The 26,792-nt window shown below is 47.4% G+C and overlaps 3 protein-coding genes across 6 annotated transcripts in view; 1 reads left to right on the forward strand and 2 right to left on the reverse strand.

Annotated features, from left to right (window-relative positions):
• LOC143989539 (uncharacterized) overlaps positions 1–26,792 on the reverse strand; it is a 427,264-nt gene that overhangs the window by 342,496 nt on the left and 57,976 nt on the right. For 2 of the 3 annotated variants that reach the window (XM_077489700.1, XM_077489691.1), the window contains exons 1-2: positions 3,592–4,941; positions 3,184–3,318 (exon numbers count right to left, since the gene is read on the reverse strand). The exons of the other annotated variant lie outside the window; for it this stretch is intronic. In XM_077489700.1, coding sequence (XP_077345826.1) covers positions 3,184–3,318; positions 3,592–3,687 — 231 coding nt within the window. In that variant the 5' untranslated portion in view covers positions 3,688–4,941. Of the gene's footprint in view, positions 1–3,183; positions 3,319–3,591; positions 4,942–26,792 lie in introns of those variants that run through there. 3 annotated transcript variants of the gene reach the window in all.
• The window catches only part of LOC143989627 (uncharacterized), a 111,132-nt gene that overhangs the window by 78,021 nt on the left and 6,319 nt on the right, over positions 1–26,792 (forward strand). The gene's annotated exons all lie outside the window — the stretch shown is intronic.
• Positions 5,687–26,708, reverse strand: LOC143989729 (uncharacterized). The gene is made up of 2 exons (XM_077490002.1): positions 26,654–26,708; positions 5,687–7,224 (listed from the first exon to the last, which is right to left on the reverse strand). The coding sequence occupies exon 2, from the start codon at positions 7,221–7,223 to the stop codon at positions 5,958–5,960; it is 1,266 nt and encodes a 421-aa protein (XP_077346128.1). The 5' UTR covers position 7,224; positions 26,654–26,708; the 3' UTR covers positions 5,687–5,957.

The following is a 26,792-nucleotide window of genomic DNA, read 5'->3' on the forward strand; positions in this document are numbered from 1 at the left end:
ACTGAAGGTCTAGTGGGGTTGGAGATCCCAGCTGATGAGGAGCAAGGAGAGGTCCGCTTTGTTCTTTGGTGTGGGCCTTTGAGGTACGCTTGCCAACGAGCTGCATGGCAGGTCAAGCATGTGGTGCCCAAGCGGCTGATGTTTTGGCCACGTGAGATACGCTTGAGACATATGTTGCAAATAGCAGCGGTGCGATCTGATGCACTCGTCTCAAAAAAGGCCCACACCAAAGAACTTTTAGAATAACGTGCAGAGGCAGCGCCCTGCACAGGCGGAGCTCTGCGGTGTGATTCAGTCGGTGTGCTGCCCCTAAGCTGGCCCCCGGAGGGCATCCTGCCTCGTTGGACATGTGCCTCCTCCTCCTCTCTCCTACCAGGCACCCACGTGGAGTCAGTGCCCTCATCATCCCCTCCCTCTTCATCGCTGTAGCAAACCTGGCAGTATGCTGCAGCTTGTGGAACATGACTGCCAGATTGCTGTCCTTCTTGAGCAACCCCTCTCTCTGCGCTCACACTACTGCCTTCCTCTAGCTGAGTATCATCATCAGAGCCTACAAAACACTGGGCATCCTCCTGGAGCATGTACCCAACACTGTGCTCAAAGAGTTCAGGAGACTCCTCAGGAGGACTTGGTGGGTCTAGGGAAGGAGTCACTGATGATGACATTGAGAGGAGGGAAGACGATGCGCTGGCAGCTGCTTTGCTAGTACCCTGAGCCTGGGTGAGAGAGGATGAGGAGGATGAAGAGGGCTTGGTCATCCACTCTACCAAGTCTTCGGGATGTTGCGGCTCAACATTTCCAGCTGCCGAAAAGAAGGACAAGCGTGTCCCATGGCCACGTGCTGATGATGACAATGCACCGCGTCCACGACCAGCACTGTTGTCTCTAGACACAGAGCCTGCTTGCCATCTTTTATCGGCTCGCGCCTGTCTGCCTCTCCTTGCTGGCCTTCCAGACATGGTAATGGCCTGAAGGGAGATGGGAACACCAGCAATTGGGTAGTGTATATTGTGCTGGAGGCACACACAACACCCACTCCTGCAGATGGCTCAATTAGAGAAGAGCTATGTAGGTGGATATAACGGTGTATACTGAGGTCAGGGCACGCAGACAGCGCGCACAATCTCCTACAAATGACTGCAAGCTCTATTTAAAAAGAGCAATATAGCTAGCTATATAGGTGGATATAGCGGTGTATTCTGCGGTCAGGGCACGCAGACAGCACGCACAATCTTCTAAAGCTGACTGCAAGCTCTATTTAAAAAGAGCAAGATAGCTAGCTATATAGGTGGATATAATGGTGTATACTGCACTACAGAAGAGCAAGAACGCAAAATCGGCCAATAACGAACGGTGTATACTGTGTTGAAGGTACAAAGAACACCCACTAACTCCTACAGATGCCAACACACTACACAAGGCCGCCGTGCTGGCGGCCTTATATAGTGTGGGGCGTGTACTACACAGCCTGAGCTATGATTGGCCACGTATGTTCAACTCGAACACGAAGCTCATCCCTAGTCAGGACTATGAAATGTACAACATATTGTATAAGATACAACAGATAGGACTGTAGAGTATCAGAATGATGTAATGTACAGCATAGAGTATATAGTGCAGGGGTCAGGCATATGTAATGTACAATATAAATTATACAGTGTAAGGATCTGGACTAATAATATTGGTATTCAATAATCAGTGGAAGATTAAATGTTTACATGAGACAAGTTGCAGAGGTCCCACACCGCTGCCTCCCATCTCCTGAGACTGCACTCAGTGACTTGGGTCTGAGACTATACAGACATATCCCTCCACCCGGCACAGCCAGCAGACAACAGAACAAGTAACCCTGGAAAGATTGTTCTGTCAGAAATCTTGGTAGACCCAGGAATTGAGTAGAAAACTCAAAGCACATACCCCAGGTGACTAGTAACGTCTATGGTAAAAATTAACATTTTGCTGCCAGTTGAACCCCAGAATCTCCATAAATCCAGTCTAGATACATAAATTGTGTCTGCAGCACAGAAGAGGAAGATTATCCGAGAGAAATCCAGGAATACAGGACGGGGAACACAGCTCAGGAAAGTGACCAGGGGATTACAGGCTGATATCACCCAGCCCCCGCCCTACTCTGGACCAATCAGTGAGCAGTATGGGTGGAGGAATGTATTTAGTGTTAATGACCCACCTGTGCTGATCTCTGTAGGAGTGTCCTCCTCTATAAATGTCCCCGTTATTCCATCCTCCACCATAGACTGCTGATCATCCCTCACATACCTCTCTTCTTCTTCTGCTTTCACCTCAAATTCTATATCGATTGGATCTCCACTCTAAACCAAGAAAATGAGAGAGAATATCATCTGTAAGATAGAAGATTTATTATTGTGACATCACATAGAAAATCCACACATCGTCTCTAGGAGTCCATGTTCTAGATGCACCATTCCACCAACCTTATAACAGTGGGGGATGGTGTCCCCTTCCTGTGTGGAATCCCGGGAATACAGAGGACGGGGACATCTCTCTGGTGGGTTCCTGGTATTTGGTGGCTCCATCATATCCTTGTGTCCTCCTGGAAACTCCTCCATCACTCCATACTCCTCATCCTCCTCTTTATACTCTTCTTTAACAACAATATTATAATCCCCGGGGTTTCCAATCTGAATATATAATAAAACATTCATTGTAACAATCATGCCGTGTATAAATCAGAACTACCAATAATTGTCAATCATCTACCTGATGATGGTGGGGGATGGTGTGATCTTCCTGTGTGGAATCCCGGGAATACAGAGGACGGGGACATCTCTCTGGTGGGTTTCTGTAGCTGGATGACTCCACCATGGTGTCCTGGTACAGATCTTTGTGTTCTTTTAGAGACTCCTCCATCACCCCGTCCTCATCATCCTCCTCTTTTATCTCTTCTTTAACCTCAACTTTAGAAGCTCTCAGGTTTCCACTCTGAATATAGAATAAAAATGACATCAATGGTAACAATGCAGATAATGTACAGATCCTAATGATATTATCAGTGATTGTTCCTCATCTACCTGATGATGGTGAGGCATAGTGACATCCTGACACCTTATAGGAACCTGACACACACAATGATAGAGTCACCATCCAGACACATCCCTTGTCTGTTACTGGATAATGTCCCAGAATTCCCAGAATCCTCCTCACCTCTCCTGTCAGCAGCTCCATCATCTTCTTGGTGACTTCTAGAATCTTCTCCATGTTGTGTCTCTCAGGTTTTAGGGAGTCACATGGAGGCACTGTGATGGTCATATGATCACCTGACTTCACAAGAGGAAATCTCTGTATTGAGGAACCAATAGGAATGTCATGTTAGAATCCCAGAATCCTCCTCACCTCTCCGGTCAGGTCTGTGTTTTATTAATAGAGATAAGAGTGATGTCATGTGACCTCCCAGAATCCTCCTCACCTCTCCGGTCAGGTCTGTGTTTTATTAATAGAGATAAGAGTGATGTCATGTGACCTCCCAGAATCCTCCTCACCTCTCCGGTCAGGTCTGTGTTTTATTAATAGAGATAAGAGTGATGTCATGTGACCTCCCAGAATCCTCCTCACCTCTCCGATCAGCAGGTAGATGATCTCCAGGGTGAAGTTTAGTATCTTCTCAGTCATGTGACTCCGGTCCTCCTCCATCCTCATTGGTGCCGTCATGTGATCTATACAGGTCTTCTTGTAGGCGGAAAACTTTGGGAAATGAAAGTAAGAATTATTTGGATGGTATTGGTCACACAATAATAGGATGTGGATGAGAGGGGGTAATAGGAGGGTTGCTGTACATTTAAGAACATCTGCCCCCCATGTGAACACATTTAGTCTGGACAATTTAGTGGTTTAGTACAATTTTGAGGTCTCGGGACCCTCTTGGCCTGCAGGATCATAAATTCCCTTTTTTTCTATTGGGTTTGTTTGGTTCCTGAACTGGTTTTGATTCGTTTTAGATCTGCAGACAAGGAATGATAAATAGGATCCTTCATTTGACTTGCTTGCTCTGAGGCCATGCTGTGAGGTGAATGTAGGGTCATCATGATGCCCAGGAAGGGGAACATGCCGACTTTTGGCCGGCGATACCTTGCAACCTGACTACCCCCTCAGAGGCCCCCCACAGCCCTTCAGACCCCTAACCACTTGAAGTTGTTCAGCCCTATTACTTCCTAAGAGGCCCCCAAAGTCCTTCATCTACACCTCCTCCTCAGAGGCTCCCAGAGTCCTATAGTTCCACTGTGTGCTCAGAGACCCCTCAGCTCCCCTTCATCCCTCAGAACTAGAGCTGCAAGATTAATCGTTAAGAATCAAGATCACGATTTTTCCCGCTCGTGATCCTAACAAAGCATTTTTCTGATTCTTTCTATGCAGAAAATTCTCTGCTCAAGCCGACAGCTGTCAAAAAAAAAAACTGGCAGTCTGCTAAGTATGACAACATTCCTCAGCACCCAAGTATAAACATTGTAATGTTTTGTCCTTTAGATCTAAGGAATGAACTTCTGTGTGTAAATGAGGGAAGTTTAACCACTTAAAAGGGGTTCTAAAGGATAGCATTTTTTAGCCTATAAGTGATCTCTTTGCTATAAAGATATTGAATATATTTGTTATTTCCTTTTAAAATATGTATTATCCTGTTAAATTAGTATGCTATTTCTTGTCCTTATCATTTCCTCTATTCATTCTCTCCTCTACTTCCGGGTTTTGGAGCGCATTCACTAAAGCGACGTCACGGCATCAAAAGGAACTACATTTCCCTTGAGGCTTAGCGGCATCGCGCATGCGCATTGTCGCTTTTTCACCATGTCACCTAACGAGAACAAGCATAGTTCTCGTTTCTATTTCAGGCTTGCATGTTCACATGCCATCCATTTAAGACGCCCACTCCCGCCTCCCCAGCATGCCCATAACATAAAGAACCAAATAGTAGTAACTTTTGAAAAAAAAAAAAAAAACTAATAAATATATTTAATTCTTTATTGATAATGTTTTCATTGTATTTCCTACCTAACTACCTACCAATCATTTAAAGATAATAATCTGTACAATTTTTATTTACCCTTGTACATTTTATATATATATATATATATATATATATATATATATATATATATATATACACACACATACATATACACATATACATAATATACATACACACACATAGATATATATATATATATATATATTGGGTGAGATAGATGGATATAGTGGGATAGATATATATATATCTATCCCACTATATCCATCTATCTCACCCAATATATATATATATATATATATATATATATATATATATATATATATATATACACACACACACACACACACACACACTTACATACATACACACATATATATATATATTTATATATACACACATACACACACACACACACATTAATATGATATGTATGTACAAGGGTAAATAAAATTATACAGATTATTATTGTTAAATAAATGATTGGTAGGTAGTTAGGTAGGAAATACAATGAAAACATTATCAATAAAATAATTAAATATATTTATTAGTTTTTTTTCCCAAACACATACACACACACACACATATATACATACATACACATATATATATATTTTATATATATATATGTAATATCTCCCCCTCACTCATCTCCATGCAGCCACGGGAAAGATCCGATATCCAGCGGAGGGCACCGGATCACGGCGGGAGGCCCCTCTCTCCCGCCGCCGATAAAAGTGATCTCGCAGTGAATCCACCGCAGAGACCACTTTTCTCTTGTACTGGACCACCGGCCGAACATGGGTATGCCTTGGGGGTTTATGGCAGCTAGCTGCTGCCATAACAAATTATATCCGTCCTCAAAGTAGGGACGCACATCGGCGAGCGGCGGTCCGGAAGTGGTTATTAAGAGCAATTATGCTCCCAGTGCAATGTGGATCTTGCAAGCAACGAGATTGCATCAATAATTTATCCAGGCATTCTTCAAACACCAAAAAAATCGACTCTGACTTGCCACATGGGCAGGTTCCTTTTCTTCTTGCACATATAAAGACGAAAGGCGTGGTTCCTTTAAATCAAAGTTTAAGTGTTCTTCCTCCAATTCTTCAGAATACATTTCCTCCTCCTCTCCTTCTTCTTCTTTAGACGGACGATAAGATTTGTCTTTATCCTTTTTTTTTTCCTGTGGAGTGAGCAAAAGATCAAATTCATTGTTTCCAGCGCCAGCCGATGTTTTTGATTCTTGTGAGGTACTTTTAATTGGTGATAATCCAAGAATAAAGACATTTGGATCACAATGTATTGCAGGCGCATCATGTCCTTTCTCTACATGTTCCAATTCACGGTTTGTTTCCAGCGTAAAAGTTCCAGAAAAAGGGGATTGTGGAACATCTTTATGAGTTTTTTCAAGGGTCACGAACTCTAACATACTTCTTCGCAATGTTGGCATTAGGGTCAACGGAGGCAATTTAACCAACGAGCACTGTATAGCGATAGAGACGATAGGCTTAGCTGGGGATACCTGTATCTTTTTGGTTTTAACTTCCTTTTTTAGTTGACATTGGACACCTCGATGGATTTTCGTAACTTTTCGTTTCTGCTTGAGTCTATGAGCACGTGAGGAAATAGTTTTAGTGGTATTTGGTATTTCTCCTGGTTTCGCAGATAGATCAATATCCGCTATTGGTTCAGTAGCAACAGAACTGCAAATTACACTTTCAACCAAGTCAGAGTCTTCAAATTGACACCATACGATTTCACAGTCACTAACTTCTGATACAGAAGCCCTCGAATTATCTTGTAGTTCAGAACTTGTTTCCATCGATGTTTGAGTTGCTCCAGACCTAGAAGTGTCACTGATATTTATTGAGGACTGTGAAGGCCTCTCATTTTCGGTTCTTCGGCGTTTTGGGTAGTTGTGTTCTAATTCCGCATGACAGGTTTCAAAGCCTTTATCTAATTGTAAAGAAGGGTAAGCCATATTCTTTAGAAGTTTTTGTGTACCTCTTATTTCATAATCATTTTCTGAAAAATGTCTAGAACAAATTTTAAATTGCCAGAATTTAGATTTAGAAATGGTTTCAACCAACGATTCTAATTCTTCACCAGGAACGTTGAGTCTTTCCAGCCAGGTTTTGATTCTACCTCGATGGCGTGGAAAAGAATGCAGTCTAATAGTGTCATTTCTCCAGTTCAAGGAGCAAGATTTGACAAAACAACTGGGCATTCTGAAATATAAAAAAGTGTAAATGAGTAACATTTTTATAACAAGGAATGGGCTGAAGGGATGGAGAAGGGAGAAATGTGACAGAGGGATGGATGAACAAGAAATGGGATGAAGGGATGATGGAGAAGGGAGAAATGAGAGAGAGGCATGGATGAGCAAGAAATGGGATGAAGGGATGATGAAGAAGGGAGAAATGTGACAGAGGGATGAACAAGAAATGGGATGAAGGGAAGGAGAAGGGAGAAATGAGAGAGAGGGATGGATGAACAAGAAATGAGATGAAGGGATGGAGAAGGGAGAAATGGATGAACAATAAATGGGATGAAGGGATGATGGAGAGGGGAGAAATGAGAGAGGGATACAGGAGCAAGAAATGGGATGAAGGGATGGAGAAGGTAGAAATGAGAAAGAGGGATGGATGAGCAAGAAATGGGATGAAGGGATAATGGAGAAATGAGAGAGAGGGATGAACAAGAAATGGGATGGAAAAGGGAGAAATGAGAGAGAGGGATGGATGAGCAAAAAAATGGGATGAAGGGATGGAGAAGGGTGAAATGAGAGAGGGAAGGATGAACAAGAAATTGGATGAAGGGATGGAGAAGGGAGAAAAGAGAGAGAGAGAGAGGGAGAGGGAGAGGGAGAGGGAGAGGGAAAGGGAGAGATGGATGAACAAGAAATGGGATGAAGGGATGAAGAAGGGAGAAAGGGATGGAGAAGGGAGAAAGGGATGGAGAAGGGAGAAATGGATGGAGAAATGGATGGAGAAGGGAGAAATGGATGGAGAAGGGAGAAATGGATGAGCAAGAAATGGGATGAAGGGATAATGGAGAAATGAGAGAGAGAGATGAACAAGAAATGGGATGGAGAAGGGAGAAATGAGAGAGAGGGATGGATGAGCAAAAAAAATGTGATGAAGGGATGGAGAAGGGTGAAATGAGAGAGGGAATGATGAGCAAGAAATTGGATGAAGGGATGGAGAAGGGAGAAATGGATGAACAAGGAATGGGATGAAGGGATGGAGAAGGGAGAAATGAGAGAGGGATTGATGAGCAAAAAATGGGATGAAGGGATAATGGAAAAGGGAGAAATGAGAGAGGGATGGATGAACAAGGAATGGGGTGAAGGGATGGAGAAGGGAGAAATGAGAGAGGGATGGATGAACAAGAAATGGGATGAAGGGATGGAGAATGGAGAAACTGATGAACAGGGAATGGGATGAAGGGATAATGGAGAAGGAAGAAATGGGAGAGAGGGATGAATGAGCAAAAAAATGGGATGAAGGGATGGAGAAGGGTGAAATGAGAGAGAGGGATGGATGAGCAAAAAAATGGGATGAAGGGATAATGGAAAAGGGAGAAATGAGAGAGGGATGGATGAACAAGGAATGGGATGAAGGGATGGAGAAATGAGAGAGGGATGGATGGATGAATAAGGAATGGGATGAAGGGATGGAGAAGGGAGAAATGAGAGAGGGATGGATGGATGGATGAACAAGGAATGGGATGAAGGGATGGAGAAGGGTGAAATGAGAGAGAGGGATGGATTAGCAAAAAATGGGATGAAGGGATAATGGAAAAGGGAGAAATGAGAGAGGGATGGATGGATGAACAAGGAATGGGATGAAGGGATGGAGAAGGGAGAAATGAGAGAGAGGGATGGATGAGCAAGAAATGGGATGAAGGGATGGAGAAGGGAGAAATGAGAGAGAGGGATGGATGAACAAGAAATGGGATGAAGGGATGGAGAAGGGAGAAATGTGAAGGAGGAGATGCATGAAGAAATAATTGGATAGCTTAGGCAATGTTGTGGGGGAGGGGATGTTTTTGTTTGTATTGTGCAGGAGGAGGAGACACACAATGCATGATGGTGATTGATTACAGTAAAGGCATTGATCTAAATACATTTCCTACATTATATTAACAATTGAAAATGGCATTAATTGTATAGTCGATTATATCATTTTGTTCAGCATTTCCTAGTTTTCTAGTTGCTGCTGTCCTTTCAATCAAAACTCTAGCCGAGGCGACGATCCCGAGACCAATTCTCAATGCAGCAAATAAGGGGGCGGAGTTAAGGCGGGGCAGCGCTGCTTAGATGTTCTTTCAAGCAAATAACATGACACGGGGCGGAGCTACAGCATCGTAGACACGTCCACGTATCCCCTGCCTCCCATGCCTGTGAACTAACAGAGCGCCTCCACGCGGGGATGTAGTCTCAAGGGAGGGGGCGGCGAGCACGCTGACTAACCCCCAGGCAGAATGGCTCGGATGATGGGGGCAAGCTTGATGGAGGAGGAGGAACAGGAAGTGAGTTATTCAGACAAAGAAAAATAACATTTAGAAGGGAAATCAAAGGAACGGGTAAGTGAACTAACAATGCACTCACTTAAAGGAAGATATTTAGAAAATAAAAAACAACCCTTTACAACCCCTTTAAAGACTAAACCGTTTTCTGACACCTGTTTGTTTCAAGTTATAATCAAGTTCTAGGATGCCTGGAACTTGATGAAGAATGATGGTGTTGTGATCTAGAATGATCATTATCTTTGCGTGCTGAAAGCCTATGTTTAGATCTAGAGGGGCTGAGGGAAAGAAAAAAGGAAATGAACAGGCTCCAGGAAAAAACAACCCAAAACAGACAAGCAGAAGGAAAGATTCCTACCTGCAGCGTAAGAGTTGGCCACTGGGGGGCGGTGACACATCCATAGCAGAAAGCTTGGTAACTGAAAAGATCAACCTATAATCAAGACACAACACAAGCGATAGCAAGACATCTTCAGCCAGCAGCATAGCTTCCTACCTTGTCAACCTCAAACAAGTGCACTGGGAAGCTGCCGTTTGAGCCCACAGGACATCCAAAGTAATAGCTGGTGCCAATTGCGGGGATCGGCCGGTGGATCCAGTCCGGACTAAGCAGCAGCTGGCTCTGTTGGGCACAGCTCTGCCGCCATCTTGCGGCCTGCGAGGCCTCGTCCATCCCCGGCCCCGTGTGCCACGATCGGCGGCCAAGGGACATCCGCTCTCCCCCCGCCTGGCAGTGGAGGCCTCTGGAGGTCCCTGCGGAGATGTGGGGCTGCTGTGGACTGCCGAAGGCCTGATCAGGGCCGTTTCTTGCTGCCGCGGCCGCCACCATCTTGAGGCCTGTTGAGCCTCCAACATCCCCGGGCTCAGGTGCTGGCTGTGTCCAGCCGGACGGCGGCTACTCTATCAGCGTCTGCAGCAGTGTTCCCGGCGGAGTGACTGGCAGGTGTGAGGACCCCTGAAGGAGCTGTTTAGGTGGCCATTCCTGCATCCTGTGGCCTAGGACACCCAGCACATCCTGTACTGTGCCCAGGGGTGTCAGGGCTATTCCTTTAGGTGCCCCCCCATCACGGTGGTGCTGTTCTCTGGGGTTGGCCCCCGACCCCTTCATCGAGGAGTCCACCAGTGCTCAGTCTATCCTGTCTCCTGGAGCCCCATAGCGCTGCCACAGGGGATCGCCCAGGCTCTGTGGCTGGGAGGCTGCCGGCATACCCCATATCCTACCCTCTGGATCCTGATCCCCGCCTACCGCCCCTTGCCAGGCGAGAGGCCCAGTCCTGGATTGGGCCATATTGCGGATAGGCCCCCCCCCAAGACCCGCTGCTCCCACTCCAAAAAAGGCAAGCACTCTCACCCGGATTCACCGGTGGCTGCGTTGTCTGGGCGGCGGCCGACGGCCACTATGGCGGCGACGACATCAACGCCCGCTGAGTCCAGGATGGCGGAGTCCCCCACGGGAGCGGAAATCCTGGCGGCCATCACGGCATGCAAAGAGACTTTAACTGCTAAGATTGATTTCCTAACTGTGGACGTTGGCCTCATCTGTCAAGACATGGATAAATTCCGATCCCGCATAGCGGAGGTGGAGGACAGGGTCTCCACGGTGGAGGATGTGGTTCGGTCGGATTCCAGGGAGGTGAGGGCCCTACAACTGCAGGTGAAGGCGCTCCAGGAGCGAGCTATCGACACCGAAAATCGCCTCAGGCACAAAAACATCCGCATACTTGGCTTACCCGAGAGGGTCGAGGGACCCAAGCCGGCTGAGTTTACTGAACAGCTTTTGTCCACCCTGTTTAACTTGGGTGCTACACCGCCCACCTTCGTAGTTGAAAGAGCCCACAGGGTCCCGCCACTCCCGCCTAGACCGGGGGCCCCTCCACATCCCTTCCTTCTACATTTATTGAACTACTGTGACCGTGATCGCATCCTGGCAGTGGCACGAGCCATGCCGGAAATTAAGTACGAAAACGCCAAACTGTTCCCTGACTTCTCTCAGGAGGTGCAGCAACGCCGCAAGTCGTTTACTGATGTCCAACGTCGCCTTCGGGAAAAGGGAATTCGTTTTGGCCTCCTGTATCCCAGCAAGCTGAGGGTCACCGATGGAGACCACACCCGCTTTTTTGACACCCCCGAGGCTGCCGCAGCGTGTTTGGACACACGCTAGCGACATGACGCCAACTGGAACCATGAGAGACACACATCCTGTGGAGAATAGCTGAGTTTCTTCCTCTCCCCTACTGATCTACCTTCGGTCCCTGGTTGTCCTTCAGTACTCCTTACTCTCTGATCCCATGACTTTCTTAATTTCTGCACTTTGCCATCATCCTGACCCTATCGCCAGCATCCTTTGCCCATGGAATTGGGCTCAACCCCCCTGTTTGAGGAGCTCCAGCAACTCTTGTGCAGACTTTAGTCCTCAACCCCTAACGGGGGTCCCAGTGAGGAAGGTTGCTGGTTACAGCAACTCCCCCCCCCCCCCCCCTTGTTTCTTGGTCCAGGACGTGACCATACTAACCTAGTTAAAAGGGTTTGATGTTGGTAAGTTCTGGGTATAGGCCTGATCTGGTCACCCCCGGTTTTTCGGGATGTCACCAGATGAGGGCAGGTTTGACACCCCGGTGTCATCAAAGGTATTGTTTATAAGTTTTGTTTTTGTTACTGTTTATGTTCATATTTTTTTTGGTCTTCCACTGGTCTCCTTTTAATCTGGCGTGGGTTCCCTGGGTCATTGCTGCTCCTGAGGTGTACATACTACCTTTTTCCAACCCTCCTCTCTTCCCCCTCCACACCCCGGTACAATGACAGGACGTGACGCCACCACTTATAGTGCACTGTCCTGGAATGTTCGGGGCCTTAACTCTACGTTTAAAAGAGCGGTGCTCTTCAAATACCTTAAATTGCACTCCCCACATATCGTAATTCTCCAAGAAACACACCTCATGGGCAGCAACCTACTTGCTTTGAAAAAAACATGGATCCAGAGAGCCTTTCATGCCTCTTACTCAATGTACGCCAGAGGGGTCACCATCCTAGTTAGTAAATCCTTCCCTTGTGTAATTGAACATGTTTACACTGACCCCCAGGGTAAATACGTGATTATAGTGTTCACTGTCTGGGGTATCCGTTACATTGTGGTGGATGTCTACGTCCCTCCTCCTTTCTCTCCCTCCGTCCTATACACTGTTCTGGACAAAATTACTCCGTACTGCCCGGCCAAATTACTGCTCATGGGTGACTTTAACTCCATTCTAGCCCCAGATCTGGATAGGCCTACCCCCCCAAAACAATCCTCCACCGAACTACACGCATGGGCAGAGACACTGGGTGTGTCTGAGGTGTGGAGATGGCTACATCCCATGACCAGGGCATACTCCTGTTTCTCTAACACGCACAAAACCTCTTCCCGTATAGATCTAGCCTTTGCCAACCCGACTATGCTGACGGATATACTAGACACTTCCTACTTGCCCAGCGGCCTCTTAGACCATTGTCCCCTACTCCTTAGCATTCGTTCCCCATCCTCTCGTTCCTCATCCCTGTGGTGCCTGGGGACTCACTGGATCTCCCATGCGGACCTAGCACATACCATTCCCCCACGACTGGCAGAATTTTGGGACCTCGACGCGGGGACCTCCTCCACATCTGTGACCTGGGATGCCTTTAAGGCTTTTACCAGGGGGCAATATATCTCCTCCATTGCTGGGGTTCGGAGGGAGCAAACCGCTGTCACTGCTACCCTGCAGGTTGCAGCGCAATCTCAGTCCGATATTTATGCTGCTGACCCCTCGGATACGAACTATGACTCCCTTAATGCAGCCAAGCGTGAACTGCACCTCCACCTGACTGAGATGACCAGACTGGACCTCTACCGGACTCGACAGCGTTTTTTTGAGCAGGGAGACCGGAACGGTCGCCTCCTGGCGATGTTGGCGCAACACGACAGACCCTTGATGGCAATCCCCGGAGTGGTGTCCCCTTCGGGTGAATCGGTCTCTTCCTTACCGGGGGTACTAGAGGCATTCCGCCAATATTACATCTCCCTTTATACCTCAGTTCTGCCATCGGATTTCCAGCCACGGGACCTTGCACCCTGGCTGGACCCCCTGGCCTTAGGTTGGCTTTCCGATGATGAGAGGGAGTCCCTGGTCAGGCCGATTACCCCGGAGGAGGTGCTGAGGGCGTTGGGGTCCTTCCCAACTGGGAGGTCTCCGGCCCCGGACGGGCTCCCCATCGAGTTCTATAAGACTCATGGGGACCTACTGGCTCCCAGGTTGGCTCAATTTTTTACTCACTGTTTGGCTGATGGTGCTCTTCCGGACTCCATGGGCCATGCCCATGTTGTCCTCATCCACAAACCTCCCAAAGATCCCACAGCCTGTGCCTCCTACAGGCCCATTGCCTTACTTAACATGGATTTTAAGATCCTCACCAAATTATTGACCCTGAGACTACAGCCCCTACTGCCCACTAATATTGAGACTGACGAGACTGGTTTATTGGCCAACAGGGCAATGGACGTCAACTTGAGACGCCTGTTCACTAATATACACGCACAACACCTTAATACGGGGTCCAGGGTGGTGACCTCTCTCGATATTGAGAAGGCCTTCGACACAGTCGAATGGCCTTTTCTCTGGGAGGTCCTTTGGAGAATGGGATTCCCTCTAGCTTTCATCGAATGGATCAAAGTCCTTTACCGTAACCCCACCTCCACCATTAAGCTGGGGGGGGGGGGGTTTGTCATGGTCCTTCAGCTTATCCAGGGGTACGCGACAGGGCTGCCCTCTCTCCCCGGCCCTATTTGCCATTGCGATGGAGCCGCTTGCAGAGGCCCTCCGCATCTCCCCATGTGTTAGAGGGCTGCGGATTGGTTGGTTGGAGGAGAGGGTTGCCCTTTACGCAGACGACCTACAACTTTTTCTCAACGATGCGGGTCCATCACTTGCGGGAGCCCTGCAGGTCCTTGACTCCTTTTCTTCTGTCGCGGGTCTCAAGGTTAACTGGACGAAGTCCCTCTTATTCCCCATAGACCCAGCAGCCCACACCACGGCTCCCCCTGACACTTCCCTTCAATGGGTCGAGTACTTTAAGTATTTGGGAGTGGTGGTCTCCAGGCAGGCCTCCGACTACCTACCCCTTAACCTTTCCTCGGTAGTTCAGGAAGCTCAACAAAGATTGAAGGCGTGGGAGTCACTACCACTTTCCTTGATGGGATGTATAAATTTGTTTAAATTGAAACTGCTACCTAAGTTCACGTACTTATTTCGCCACTCTCCCCAGTGGATACCTAAAAAAAAATTCACACATCTACACCAGCTCCTTTTTGTGGGGTTCCCAGCCTCCCCGCTATAGCTGGACCACACTGACACGCCCGATCTCTCAGGGCGGCTTGGCGTGCCCGGATTTGTATAAATACTTCTTAGCCACCAAGCTAGTCACGGCTGCCTGGTGGTTCAATCCGGCCACCTCCAACACGGCCACCCAAATTGAGACACCAGTGCTGGGATCTCTAGAGGCACTCAAATTCTTACTTTTTCGAGGCTGTCGAGCCCCCTATCCGCTGACACCTTCAATGCGTACCATGATGCGTGCATGGGGGACGCGTCTAAATGCCATAAAATACCCTAAGCAGGCAATCTCGCCTAGTGCCCCCCTCTGGCGGAACCCTACCCTAGATCAAATTTATAAAGTGCCTGAGCCTCAGGCCTGGACCAAATTCAACATTAAAATTATATTGCAGATTGTTTCCGATCACTCCCTGATCCAGTTTTCCAAATTGCTCTCGGACTTTAATGTGCCGTGGTCCTATTTTTTTAGATACCTTCAGTAGCCAATTCTCCGGCTTCCCTCCTCAACTAGTTCAGTCTTCCCTGGAGGATCTCCTTAGGGCTGACTGCGCACGAAAACCCAGTTCCCAATTGTATTCCCACCTACTTACCACCTCCCCCCCGGCATTAGACAGGCTAAGAGCTAAATGGGCTTGTGACATCAGCGATCTGGCCAATGATGATTGGGATAACATATGGGATTTCCCCTTTAAATCCCTGATCTCGCTGAGAGACCGCCTGATCCAATTTAAGATCATCCATCGCCAAAGAGGGCTGAATCAGGGTGTGGCCGGATGTTGATGGGAGTGAGTGTGAGTGAGGAGTGAGAGCATGGTGCTGCTCTACCCCTCGGTATCCTGCCTAGTTCGATAACCCCGTCCTGCTCCTCCCCGAGCTACCTGATCCCATCGGATGCTGCCTAAAGGCCTTTCGCTATATTTTGTTCGTATGTCTCCCATGCTCGGGCACATATCGCTTATTTGAGCTGCGGGTTGCTGCCTCCGGGTTCGGGTGCGTGTGGTTGCTGTGTGGGGACTACTGCTTTCCGTGGGCTGCTGGCTGTCGGTCGGAGCGGGGGCCGAGAGTCTCGCTGGGGATCTCGCGAGATCTCGAGCGGCCCCAGGGTTCCTGTAGCGCTGCGGTGCTTCTCCCTCCGCTCCGTTTGAGCTTGGCGTACAGACACGTGTGACGCCCTAGGCTCTGAGCGGCGGGCTGGCTGACACGCGTAGTGTAGGTGAGAGGGGACTCCTGTGTAGGGCTCCCTCTCCCCCGCTCTCCCCCCTTCGCTCGTTGCTCTTTGCCTCCCCTCCGCTCGAGTTGTCACTGTGGCTGGTGAGACAGGAGGAAATGAACCGGAGAATACACTGACAGCGCTGCCTGTTTAGTCTTCTGGGGAAGAGAGAGGAAGACCTGGACGATTTGGATGCCTTGCATACCTGCTTCGTATGGATCCATGGAAGGTTATGTGGCCACGATCTAGCAACTAAGATAAGTGTCTCTCTTCCCTTTTGATTATGATTGAAGTGAACTACTGACTAAAATTGATGGAAAAATGTTTTGAATATATGCAAATATACACCAACACAAAGATCTTGATTCAACAGTAGATCTGTCGCTGCAGGGTTATTGCGGGGGTTGAAGGTTGGCTGCCAATTAGTATTGTCCCCTTTTGATAAGCGAGTAATTCTCATATACACAAGGAGAAAACCATATAACATTTCTGCCCCCCCCCCCACCCCTCCCTTTTTTTTTTTTTGAGTGTGCTATATTACCCTTTCCTTGCTGGATCAGCTAATAAGTGGAAGCTAACCACTTGCGAGGTGGGTTTATAAGTGGCCATTTAATTTAATTATGTCAAGAAAAAGATCCCCTGAGGAGCAAATACCCGTAGAGGGTCAACAAATCACCCGAGCCGCTAAGGACAAAACCAATCAAATGGCTGCAGCGTCGGCAGCGGCAAAATTGGAGCGCTATGCCCACTCTGGTCCACCATCACCCGGTAATCCAAGTTCTCAGCAGGGAAATCTACACAATAAAGATACCAAAAACTCTTCCGCGGATAGAAGGAGTCAAGGCCAAGCCTCTGGCCAACCCTACTTTATCAGTTGCTAAACTGGGGGGAAATAAGGGGGGGGGGGGTTAAACCAGCAATAGTTACAACAAATTTGGAAACAACACAAAGCAGCTTTCATCTACCGATGCCGGGCAACCAGGATGAGGAGCCCACATTAAGGGACATTTTGAATGCAATTAAGGAACGCAAAGATTCAATATCCAGGTTTGATGAACAGCTAAGATATATAAAGGAGGAACTATTGTCTATGAGACAGGATTTGAATAGGACTATATTGAGAACTACCGAGCTCGAGGAACGCATGGGTGCGATGGAGGATGAGCTGAGGCCCGTGAGGCTGGAAATTGATTCACTTAAAAAAATAGTTATTACACAAGCAGATAAACTCGACGAGATGGAGAATAGGAATCGAAGAAACAATATCAGGGTGCTAGGCCTCCCTGAACATTGCGAGGGGACTAATTTGATAGGCTTTTTTGAGGAGTGGTTCAGAGAACTTTTTGGGGCGACAACATTCACCCCGACATTTGCAATAGAACGGGCACATCGTACCCCGGTAAAAACCCGCCATATGGGGGAGCGCCCTAGGCCTATAATGCTTAAGATCCTTAATTATCAGGATAAAGTGTCCCTACTGCGAGAGGCCAGAATGAGGGGAGATATTAGATTTAAAGGAGCTAGGATCTCTCTGTATCCTGATTTTTCCCCTGACCTTCAGAAAAGAAGAGCCGAATTTATGCCAGTCAAACGAGAAATGGTTAAATATAGGTTAGAGTATGCACTCCTCTATCCAGTTCGCCTAAGGGTGATTGCATCAGGAAAGACGTTTTTTTTTCTATACGCCAGAGGAAGCATCCCAATGGCTAGATGAAACTAAAAAGGACCTATAAATACATACTATAGGGCAGTTAGGTGGATTTCAAGGGATTCGGGGGTACACATTTTAGGGGGGGGGAGTGGGCAGGAACAGGGGGTATGCTTGTTGCAATTTTTTGTAGCTGGTATAGTGCATAATGTAGGTGGGGGGTAGGGGTTGAGCAATAAGGGTGTGTGGAGTACAAGTAGGTATTTGTAGTGGGGGACAAAGGGTTCCCATGAGTGGGTGTAGATTTTGGGTGAAAGCACCCAGTAGGATTGGTATGGGTGAGAGGTGGGAGTGCTGTGAGAAGGCCACACATATACCCCTAGGGGGTAGCCCTATGGGTCGAGGGGGGTGGGGGAGGGAGTTTGGTAAGTGGGGAGGTGGGAGAGATGGGATGGCAAGGTGGGGTAAGGGAAGAATAATAAAAATAATACAAGGATACACAAATTTAGAGATGCACTATTTAGAAGGGGATGTGATAAAATATTATATAGTATATAGGATACACGTATGTACAGTCAAGGGGAAAAAGGGAAAAGATTTTTTGGTATTACTATTTTGTATATTTTTTCACTTCTTTTTTTTTTTTTTTTTACTTTTTTGGTTAAAACTGCCCAATGTATGGGTCATTAAGTAGTGATGCAGGCGAAAAGCATTAAGATAATATCGTGGAATGTGCGGGGCCTGGGAGATCTGACTAAAAGAAAAGTGGTTTTGTCAGCCCTAGAGGGCAAAGGACCCGGATTATTGTGTCTCCAGGAGACGCATTTAACGGGTGAGACGACACGGTGTTTACAAAGTCGGAAATTCCAGACCCAGTTCCATTCCGTATTCTCAACCTATGCAAGAGGGGTTAGCATTCTTGTTGATAAGGCTGTCCGGTTCTCCTGCTATAACAGTCTCATAGATGTAAAGGGTAGATACATTTTCCTATATTGCCAAATTGAAAATAATCCCTATGTGGTGGCCAATATGTATGTCCCCCCTCCATTCAAACTGGAGATTCTATATGAGTTACTATCTTTTGTAATAGATAAACCCGGCATCCCTGTGATAGCAATAGGAGACTTTAATGAAGTCTTGGATAAAGCTTTGGACAAGTTCCCAACTGTAAATATACCAACAGGGAGAGATGAAACGAGGCTAGCCCGCTTCTTACAAGAAGTTGGTCTATGCGACGCATGGCGCATTCGGTATCCGGGGGAGCGACAGTATTCTTGCTACTCAGCATCTTTCTCTACACTATCGAGACTTGATATGGCTTTGGTGAATAGTAGTGCGTTGTCACGAGTGGATGAGGTGGAATATGCCCCGAGAGGAGTCTCGGATCACTCCCCCCTAATATTGACACTCTGTGTAGGTAAGACACAATACTCTGGCCAATGGAAAATTGACCCTGCATGGTTGGAATTAATAAAGGATACTGACCGGGTGACAACTGAGTTAAAGGAGTTTATCTACGTTAATACGGGTACAGCATCAGCGGGTGTTGTGTGGGACTCTTTAAAGGCCTTTTTGAGGGGTCTCTTTATCCAACAAATTGCTAGAAACAGGGCCGAGACGAAAAAACAGGAAGAGGAAGCCATTAAGGCGGTGTCACTGTCAGAAAGACAATATATTATCAATCCGAATCCTATTACACAGAAGGCTTAGCTTGATAATCAGCAAGAGTATAGGACAATTACCAGGCGTAAGATGGATAATAGGCGTATATTGCAGAAACAAGTAAATTTTGGGGAGGGAGAGAAAGTGGGACGAATATTGTCCTTGCTGGTTAAAGCAAATACGGCCCCCCCAGCGATATTATCAATTAGGACGCCAGGGGGAGAGACCACTTCTGAATCATCCACTATTAATAATACATTTTATCACTATTATAGCTCATTATATAAATCCCAAGGGGGGAGTGAAGGGGGAGACATGGCTGCTTTTCTGGGGATTTTGGATATGCCAACAGTAACAGAAGAAGATTTAGCAATATTGGAGGCCCCAATTACTATTGAGGAACTCCAAAAAGTGGTGGCAGAGATGCCTAACTTAAAAGCACCAGGGCCCGATGGACTACCAATCGAGGTCTACAAGAAGTATGGAGAGGTCCTGCTCCCACAACTGTTGGAGACATTGAGGCAGGCCTTGGAGTATGGAACTTTGCCGTCCTCGATGCTGGAAGCCACTATAGTGGTTATTCCCAAAGAGGATAAGGACCCTATGGACCCGGCCTCATATCGTCCGATCTCGCTCCTGGGGTCGGACGTAAAAATTTTAGCAAAAGTGCTCGCAACACGTTTAAAAAGAAGTGTCCATAAACTCGTTCACCCTGATCAGTCGGGCTTCATTCCGAATAGATCCACCAGTGTTAACATCCGTAGACTCTTCTTGAACACCCAGATTCCAGTAGATAACGGAGGCGCCAGAGCAGTTTTGACTCTGGACGCAGCCAAAGCATTTGACACCCTTGAATGGGTATATTTATTTAAAGCGCTTACTAGATTTGGGTTTGGCCCAAATTTCATCAAATGGGTAAAACTACTTTACACTGATCCAAGAGCGAAAATTAAAATTAATAATGAGCTCTCCGAGACGTTCCTGTTGGAACGAGGCACGAGACAGGGGTGCCCCCTTTCCCCTTTATTATTTGTTTTAGCAATGGAGCCGCTGGCTATTGCCATTAGGGCCTGCCCTAATATACAGGGATTTAGGAGAGGACAGTCGGAGGAAAAAATCGCATTGTTTGCCGACGACGTCTTGCTGTTCCTAGGGGATGTCCAAAATTCATTGAAAGTGGTAATGAAGATGATTGGAGAATTTGGTCTTATATCAGGATTAACCATTAATTGGGATAAGTCCGCCCTACTGCCATTGGTAAGGGGGTCTACTGGCGCTCCCCAGGATATCGTGAATCTGAAGCAGGTAGAGAAGCTTAAATATCTGGGGGTGTGGATTACTAGAGATGTAAATTCATATCTGGAAGATAACTTATCCCCTCTTTTAGTGAAGCTAAAACAAAAGGCTGATATCTGGAGCCGCCTCCCCCTCTCATTGGCGGGTCGCTGCTACCTGGTTAAGATGGTATGGCTCCCTCAAATTCTGTATTTTCTCCACAATTCACCATTATGGATTGGGGAAGGGTGGTTTAAGAAAATAGAATCCTTATTCAGACTTTTTATATGGAAAAGGGGTCCCCCGAGGATTAGCTTGCGGACCTTGCAGCTACCGCCGGAAGAGGGGGGGTTGGCGGTACCACATCCTAGACTTTACTATTTGGCGGCCCAGCTACAACATCTAGCTGGAGCAATAGCAATAAATGAAACCAATCCCTGCCATAAGCTATTAATGCTAGGATGTCCACATAACACGCTTTTGGAGGCGCTGGAGGCAAACTCGTTTAATATATACTGTCCAACGATTATTCAGGTTACTAAACTTTGGAAAACAGCCAAGGACCTATTGGGATATCAGAAGATATCTGTGTTGGCCCCCCTATGGGATAATAGGAATCTGGAGGAGCTATTTAAAGTCGAAAGATGTAAGGAGTGGGTAAATCAAGGGATATACAAATTAGCGCAAATGTTCCAGGGTTCAGATATCAGGTCATTTGTCGACTTAAAGTCAGAATTTTCTCTATCAAACCGCTCATTTTATAAATACCTCCAGGTCAGACATGCAATCCAGGCCCAATTTAGATCACAGGAGGTGCAGCTGAATCAGATCCCGGTGCTGTCCCAAATTATGTCTCGGGACACACTTAAGGGCTTGATCTCATTCCTGTATACTAGGCTGGGGGATAAAGTATTAGATCGAAGAGGTACGATTAAAAGTAAAAGGAAATGGGAGAGGGACGTGGGCCCACTGTCTATACCCGATTGGGATTGGATAATGGAACAGGGAACTAAGGTCTCCATCTCTCCGTCACAGAAAGCCTCCCAACTCTTCTTCTTTCACCGGGTATATTATACACCTAGGAAAATGTTTAGAATAGGGTGGAGAGATAATGATCAGTGTCCTAGATGTGGCCGGGCCGGAGACTTCATTCATATGTTTTGGAGGTGTCCGAAACTCTTTAGATACTGGACACGGGTGATAGAGCATGTGAATGAAGTCTTCGGTTTGACATTGGATGCAACAGTGAGGACTTGCTTGTTGGCTATACCAGAGGGATATAAAATCCCTAAAAATATATTTATACCAGTGACTAGATGCCTTTTTCAGGCAAGGAAGCTGATTGCTCAAAATTGGCAGTCACATTCTAGCCCACTACCTGAAATATGGATGGCCAATATAAAGAAAATAATTAGCAACGAAAGGGTTTTTTTCGTTAAGCAGGGTAATAGTAGGAAGTTCGAAAGTATATGGAGCTTCGGATTGTTGAAATTGGGGATTCCCTTATAAGTAGTTGAGACAGAATGTGTGTTTTTTGGTGATATCTCTTTTAGCGACTTTTGTCATGTAGTCTCTTATTTAGTGTGTGCTTTCATGCGCTGGGGGGTGGGGTGGGACTGAGCGGAGGGGGGGAGGGGAGAATATACACACCTAGGTGTAACATAAGGTAAATAATTATGGTGGTTGGGCTAAAATGAGTTGTAGGCAGTGGGGTTTTGTTATCTCGATTGTTTACCTATTTTCGGATATACATAAATTTTTTTTAAATAGTAAAGAAAAGAGGAAAGAAATGAAAAAAGAGAAGAAAATATTTGAATAAATAAGCCACAATGATGTGCAAACTGGGAGGAGAGAAATATGAGCTCAAAGGTGAATTGAGTCTCCCGAATAAATTCACTGAGGTGGCAAAAAAAAAATAAAAAATAAATAAAAAAAAGATCATCCATCGGGCATACTTTACCCCCCACAGGTTATATAAAATGCACCCCAATTCCCCTCCCGGGTGTTGGAGATGTGGCGGAATTCCTAGGGATTTCGCACACGTCTTCTGGATCCGCCCATTGATTGTCTGCTATTGGCATGAGATTCTGGCCTTCATCACGCAGGTTACCTCAATATCACTGCAACAGACCATGGCAATCTGTCTATTAGGCCTGGTTGAGCAACTCGTTCCCACGGTGGCGGGTCGTACGCTTGTGAGACTCCTACTGTTCTACGCCCGCAAAGCCATCGCCCTCAGTTGGCGCAAATCAACCCCTCCTCCTCTTTCCCTGTGGAAACAGCTCATTAATAATAGCCTACCTCTCTATAAGGACACATACGCCAATAGAGGCTGTCCCAGCAAGTATGACAAAACCTGGTCGAAATGGTTGGCTGATCCCTCCACCGCCTCAGAGGTCACCTAGTGGTGCCCGCTCCAGATAGCTCCCATGCAATTTCCATGGTGCATTCTGAAAATGTCAGTTGTGATGTTGCCGTGAACTGCTTGTCACAGCACCCGTAGACCTGGGGAGCTGTGTTGTGTGTTGTTATATGACAATCATAGTACTGGTTATGTGCCTGTTATTCCTGGAAGGAACTACCCAATGGAATCCCTGCGAGGATTCGAACTTGCTGTGTAAGACCAATGTATGTCTGTTTGATTATGTATGTTATGCTTTGTTTAAATCAATAAAAAGATGTTTTAAAAAAAAATAATTGCCCCTAGGAGGTCCTCTGCCTTGTCTAAGGTCAGAGGGCTGTCTGGACTCCCCATCCTTGTCCTCTCCCTCTGACTCCTCCTGGGAGTCTGAGGTGCCACTATCGGGCTGCCTCTGCTCCACCTCGGAAGGGCCTGAAATTTCCTCTGCCCTAGCTGTAGTTGCAGATCGGGCAGGTACAGAGCCCTGAGCTTGTGGCGGGGTTGTATCCTGCGGACTGGGATTAGGAGGGAGCTGGAATTTTTCAAAAAGCGATTTAAATGAAGAAAAGGTGTATGAGAGCTCCTTTACAGAGGCTGCCAACCCAGACTCCTGCTCAGCTTCCCTCTCTTTAACCAGGGAGTCTATGCACCCTTTACACAAAACTTTTGTCCATGGCTCCCCCAAAACATCTCTACAGGAGGCACACTTCCTCTTAGAGCCATGAGTTGATTTAGTCTTTTCTGTAGCTTTCTGCAAAACATGTACCAAAAAAAAGGCAGAAAAAACACATTACTAAAAAGCAGGTATACAACAACCCCGCCGGGAGTGCACTAGACCCCCTCTCATGGGATCTGAGACTCCCCCCTGACCACCCAGGGGGTCTGCCCCCCCCCCAGCTAGGAACCATACTAGGAGGGGCAATCCCAGGGTGCTCTTACCTTGGGAAAGCTGGAGGTGGTGTCAGTATGAGTCGTAGCATCTGCCTCCGACATTACTGCAGGTGGTTGCTTTCCAGGGAGTCCCATGTTGCCTGTGCACGTTACAGACTCTCTCCAGCCTGTGCCCGGCCCCCTATCAGCATCGTGGCCTGGAACTGTAAGTCACGGGTCAAAGGCAACATATCAGCCCTCTGCCGGAAACGACGTCACCCACCGTCCGGCGCGCTGGTTGTAAGCAATGCAGCCCATACGGAGTACAGGGAGAGTGGAAGGTTCCTTGCTGCGGCCCTGTGGACGCGATAGGGGCCCCCCGCAACCTTATGCTACGCTCAGCAAGTAAGGGGTGGCTTCAGTTGCAGGTATAAACTGCCGATTAAGCCTAGGAAAAAGCCCTGCCTCCATATGGGCTCCTTTTAATGGCCACAGTCCCCCTGGCTGCTCTCTAGCCTGGTCCCATACACAGTGTCTCCCCACCGGAGGAAACACTAGAACTGAGGTCAGGCAGGGCAAGTAAGAATTTATGGGCTGGCGCAGTGTTTCCTAGAGGAAGAGGAGGAGACTATCTCTCTCATAGTGGCTGTCCTGAATGACGATAAGGGAAAAAAAGTCCACAGACCATAAGGAGGGTGTAGAGATCCACCGCACAGGGCAGCCGTCATATGGGAACAGAAATGTTCCAGTACACTGTAACTACCTCTGGGTGCAGAAGTATTACAAGTTTTAATAGCACTAAAGCTGAACAACTCATGTTTAGGAGGTAAAAAGCAGGCATATGATTAGTCCCACAGTGGGAAGTAGAAGAAGGTGTCCTCTTATCCTGGATGGGAAGCGCTGTATCCTCTCATTCGCCGCTCACTGCTGCTCTGCTGTAGTAGGGGCCGCGATGGAGAGGAGCTCAGAACGAGGCTTGATAAAGGAGCACGACTGCCGTGTCAGGAAACGCGGTTCTTGCCAGTGACGTCATTTGTCCTGCACACCACCAGGGTTCAAGGCCTCGTTCTGAGCGCCTCTCCACCGCGGGGCCGGCCCCTACTACAGAGGAGCAGCAGCGAGCTGCGAATGAGAGGATACAGTGCTTCCCATCTGGGATGGGACCGTCAACTGAGGACACCTTCTTCTACTCCCCACTGTGGGACTAATCATATGCCTGCTTTAGTTCTATTAAAACTTGTAATACTTCTGCACCCAGAGGCACCTCTCCTTTTGTTTATTTGCAGGAGAAGGGTGCAGGACATGTGTTGCAGGGTGCATAACACAGGACATGGTGTGTAGGACATAGGGTGCAGGACATGGGGTGCAGTGTGCAGGACATAGGGTTTTGGGGTTCAGAAAGCAGGACATGTGGTGCAGGGTGTAAAACACTGGATATAGGGTGAAGGTCACCGCAGTACATGAGGTACAGGAGAAGGGTGGCGTTCGCAGGGTGCAGAATGTAGGACATGGGGCATAGAACACAGGACATGATGTGCTGGGTGCAGAATGCAGGACATGTGGTGCAGATCACTGCAGGACATGGGGTGAAGAACATAGGACATGGAGTATAGGACAGTAATGCAATCCCCCCTCCCCTGTGTCCTCCTGCATGTCCTGTACATCTCCCCCAGCAGTGTGTGAGAGCAGAGTGGATGGAGAGGACATCTTGTGTACATAAAGCAGCATGTCCCTCCCTGGCTGGTCTCTTAGCTGGCTGCTTTGCAGGCTTGTCCTGGTTCCTCCTGTAAGGACCCTGTAGTCCTGTTTCTCAGCACCTTGTGGGGATCTTTGTGGCAGTGCCGAGGTGGTGCCATGTTGGAGATTCGGTCCCGCTCCTTCCTCTCTGTTCTGCCGGAGGGCTCTGCAGGGACACAGGCAGCTGTGGGTGGAAGCAGGAGCCGATGGTGACAGTAATGGAGAGGAGAAAGATCGGCAGCGGGAGCTCAGTGAGATGAGTCCTCTCATGCCGCTGTCCTGCCCAGTCCACCCCCTCACTTCACAGGTCGGTTGCCATCATCTCCTCCTCCTCCCCTCACCCTCCCGCCTGGCCCCGCTCAGAGCCACATTCCTGTCTGAATAATGTGTCTGGGTTTCAGACTGAAACATTATTCAGACTAACAGTGAGAATGGGCTGACAAGAGCCCAGGGGCCAGGACACCATTTCTAGTCACCATGGTGACCTGGGATTTGTTGTGCCTTGACTTATGGTGACCATAGATACATGGAAATTCAGCTGGTTCAGCAGGGATCGGTCACATTTCCATCCATGTGTGGTCACTGCCGGATAAAAGTCACTCCATCAGCGGCTGCAGCCAATAGCTTCATCACTGATCTGTGTATTCTGAGAGCGGAGGAGCGCCCCCCATTGTCAGAATACAATAGTGCAGCGGGGAGGATTCCCCCATCCCTCCAATGTGTGGATGGGGGAATCACTTCAGTTTTTTCCTTTCATCCCACTGGATGAACGATAAAACTGAACCGTGTATGGCCAGATTTGGAAGCAAGATATATTCATCATCAGCTGATCCCCCTGAAGGGGTTAATCTACATGCCCACACTATATATGTGTGTATCATCATCTGCTGGAGATAAAAGACATCACAGTGACTATGGAGGAAGAGGACGGACATGACGGGGGGTTACTGGGTGTAAATAGAAAATAAGATCTTATTACCTCCTCTGCTGCCACTTCCAGCAACGTCTCCTTTCAACTTCGTATTACATAGCACTTCCTGCCTGTATCTGACATCACTTCCTGTCTTCCATAGAGACTTCCTGTCTGAGTAGAGGTGAGATCACCACCTATGGAGCTC

Source organism: Lithobates pipiens, unplaced genomic scaffold (assembly GCF_037356315.1).
Source record: "Lithobates pipiens isolate NorthernLeopardFrog02 unplaced genomic scaffold, aLitPip1_a1.2 Scaffold_18, whole genome shotgun sequence".
In the NCBI taxonomy this organism is placed as follows: Eukaryota; Metazoa; Chordata; class Amphibia; order Anura; family Ranidae; genus Lithobates; species Lithobates pipiens.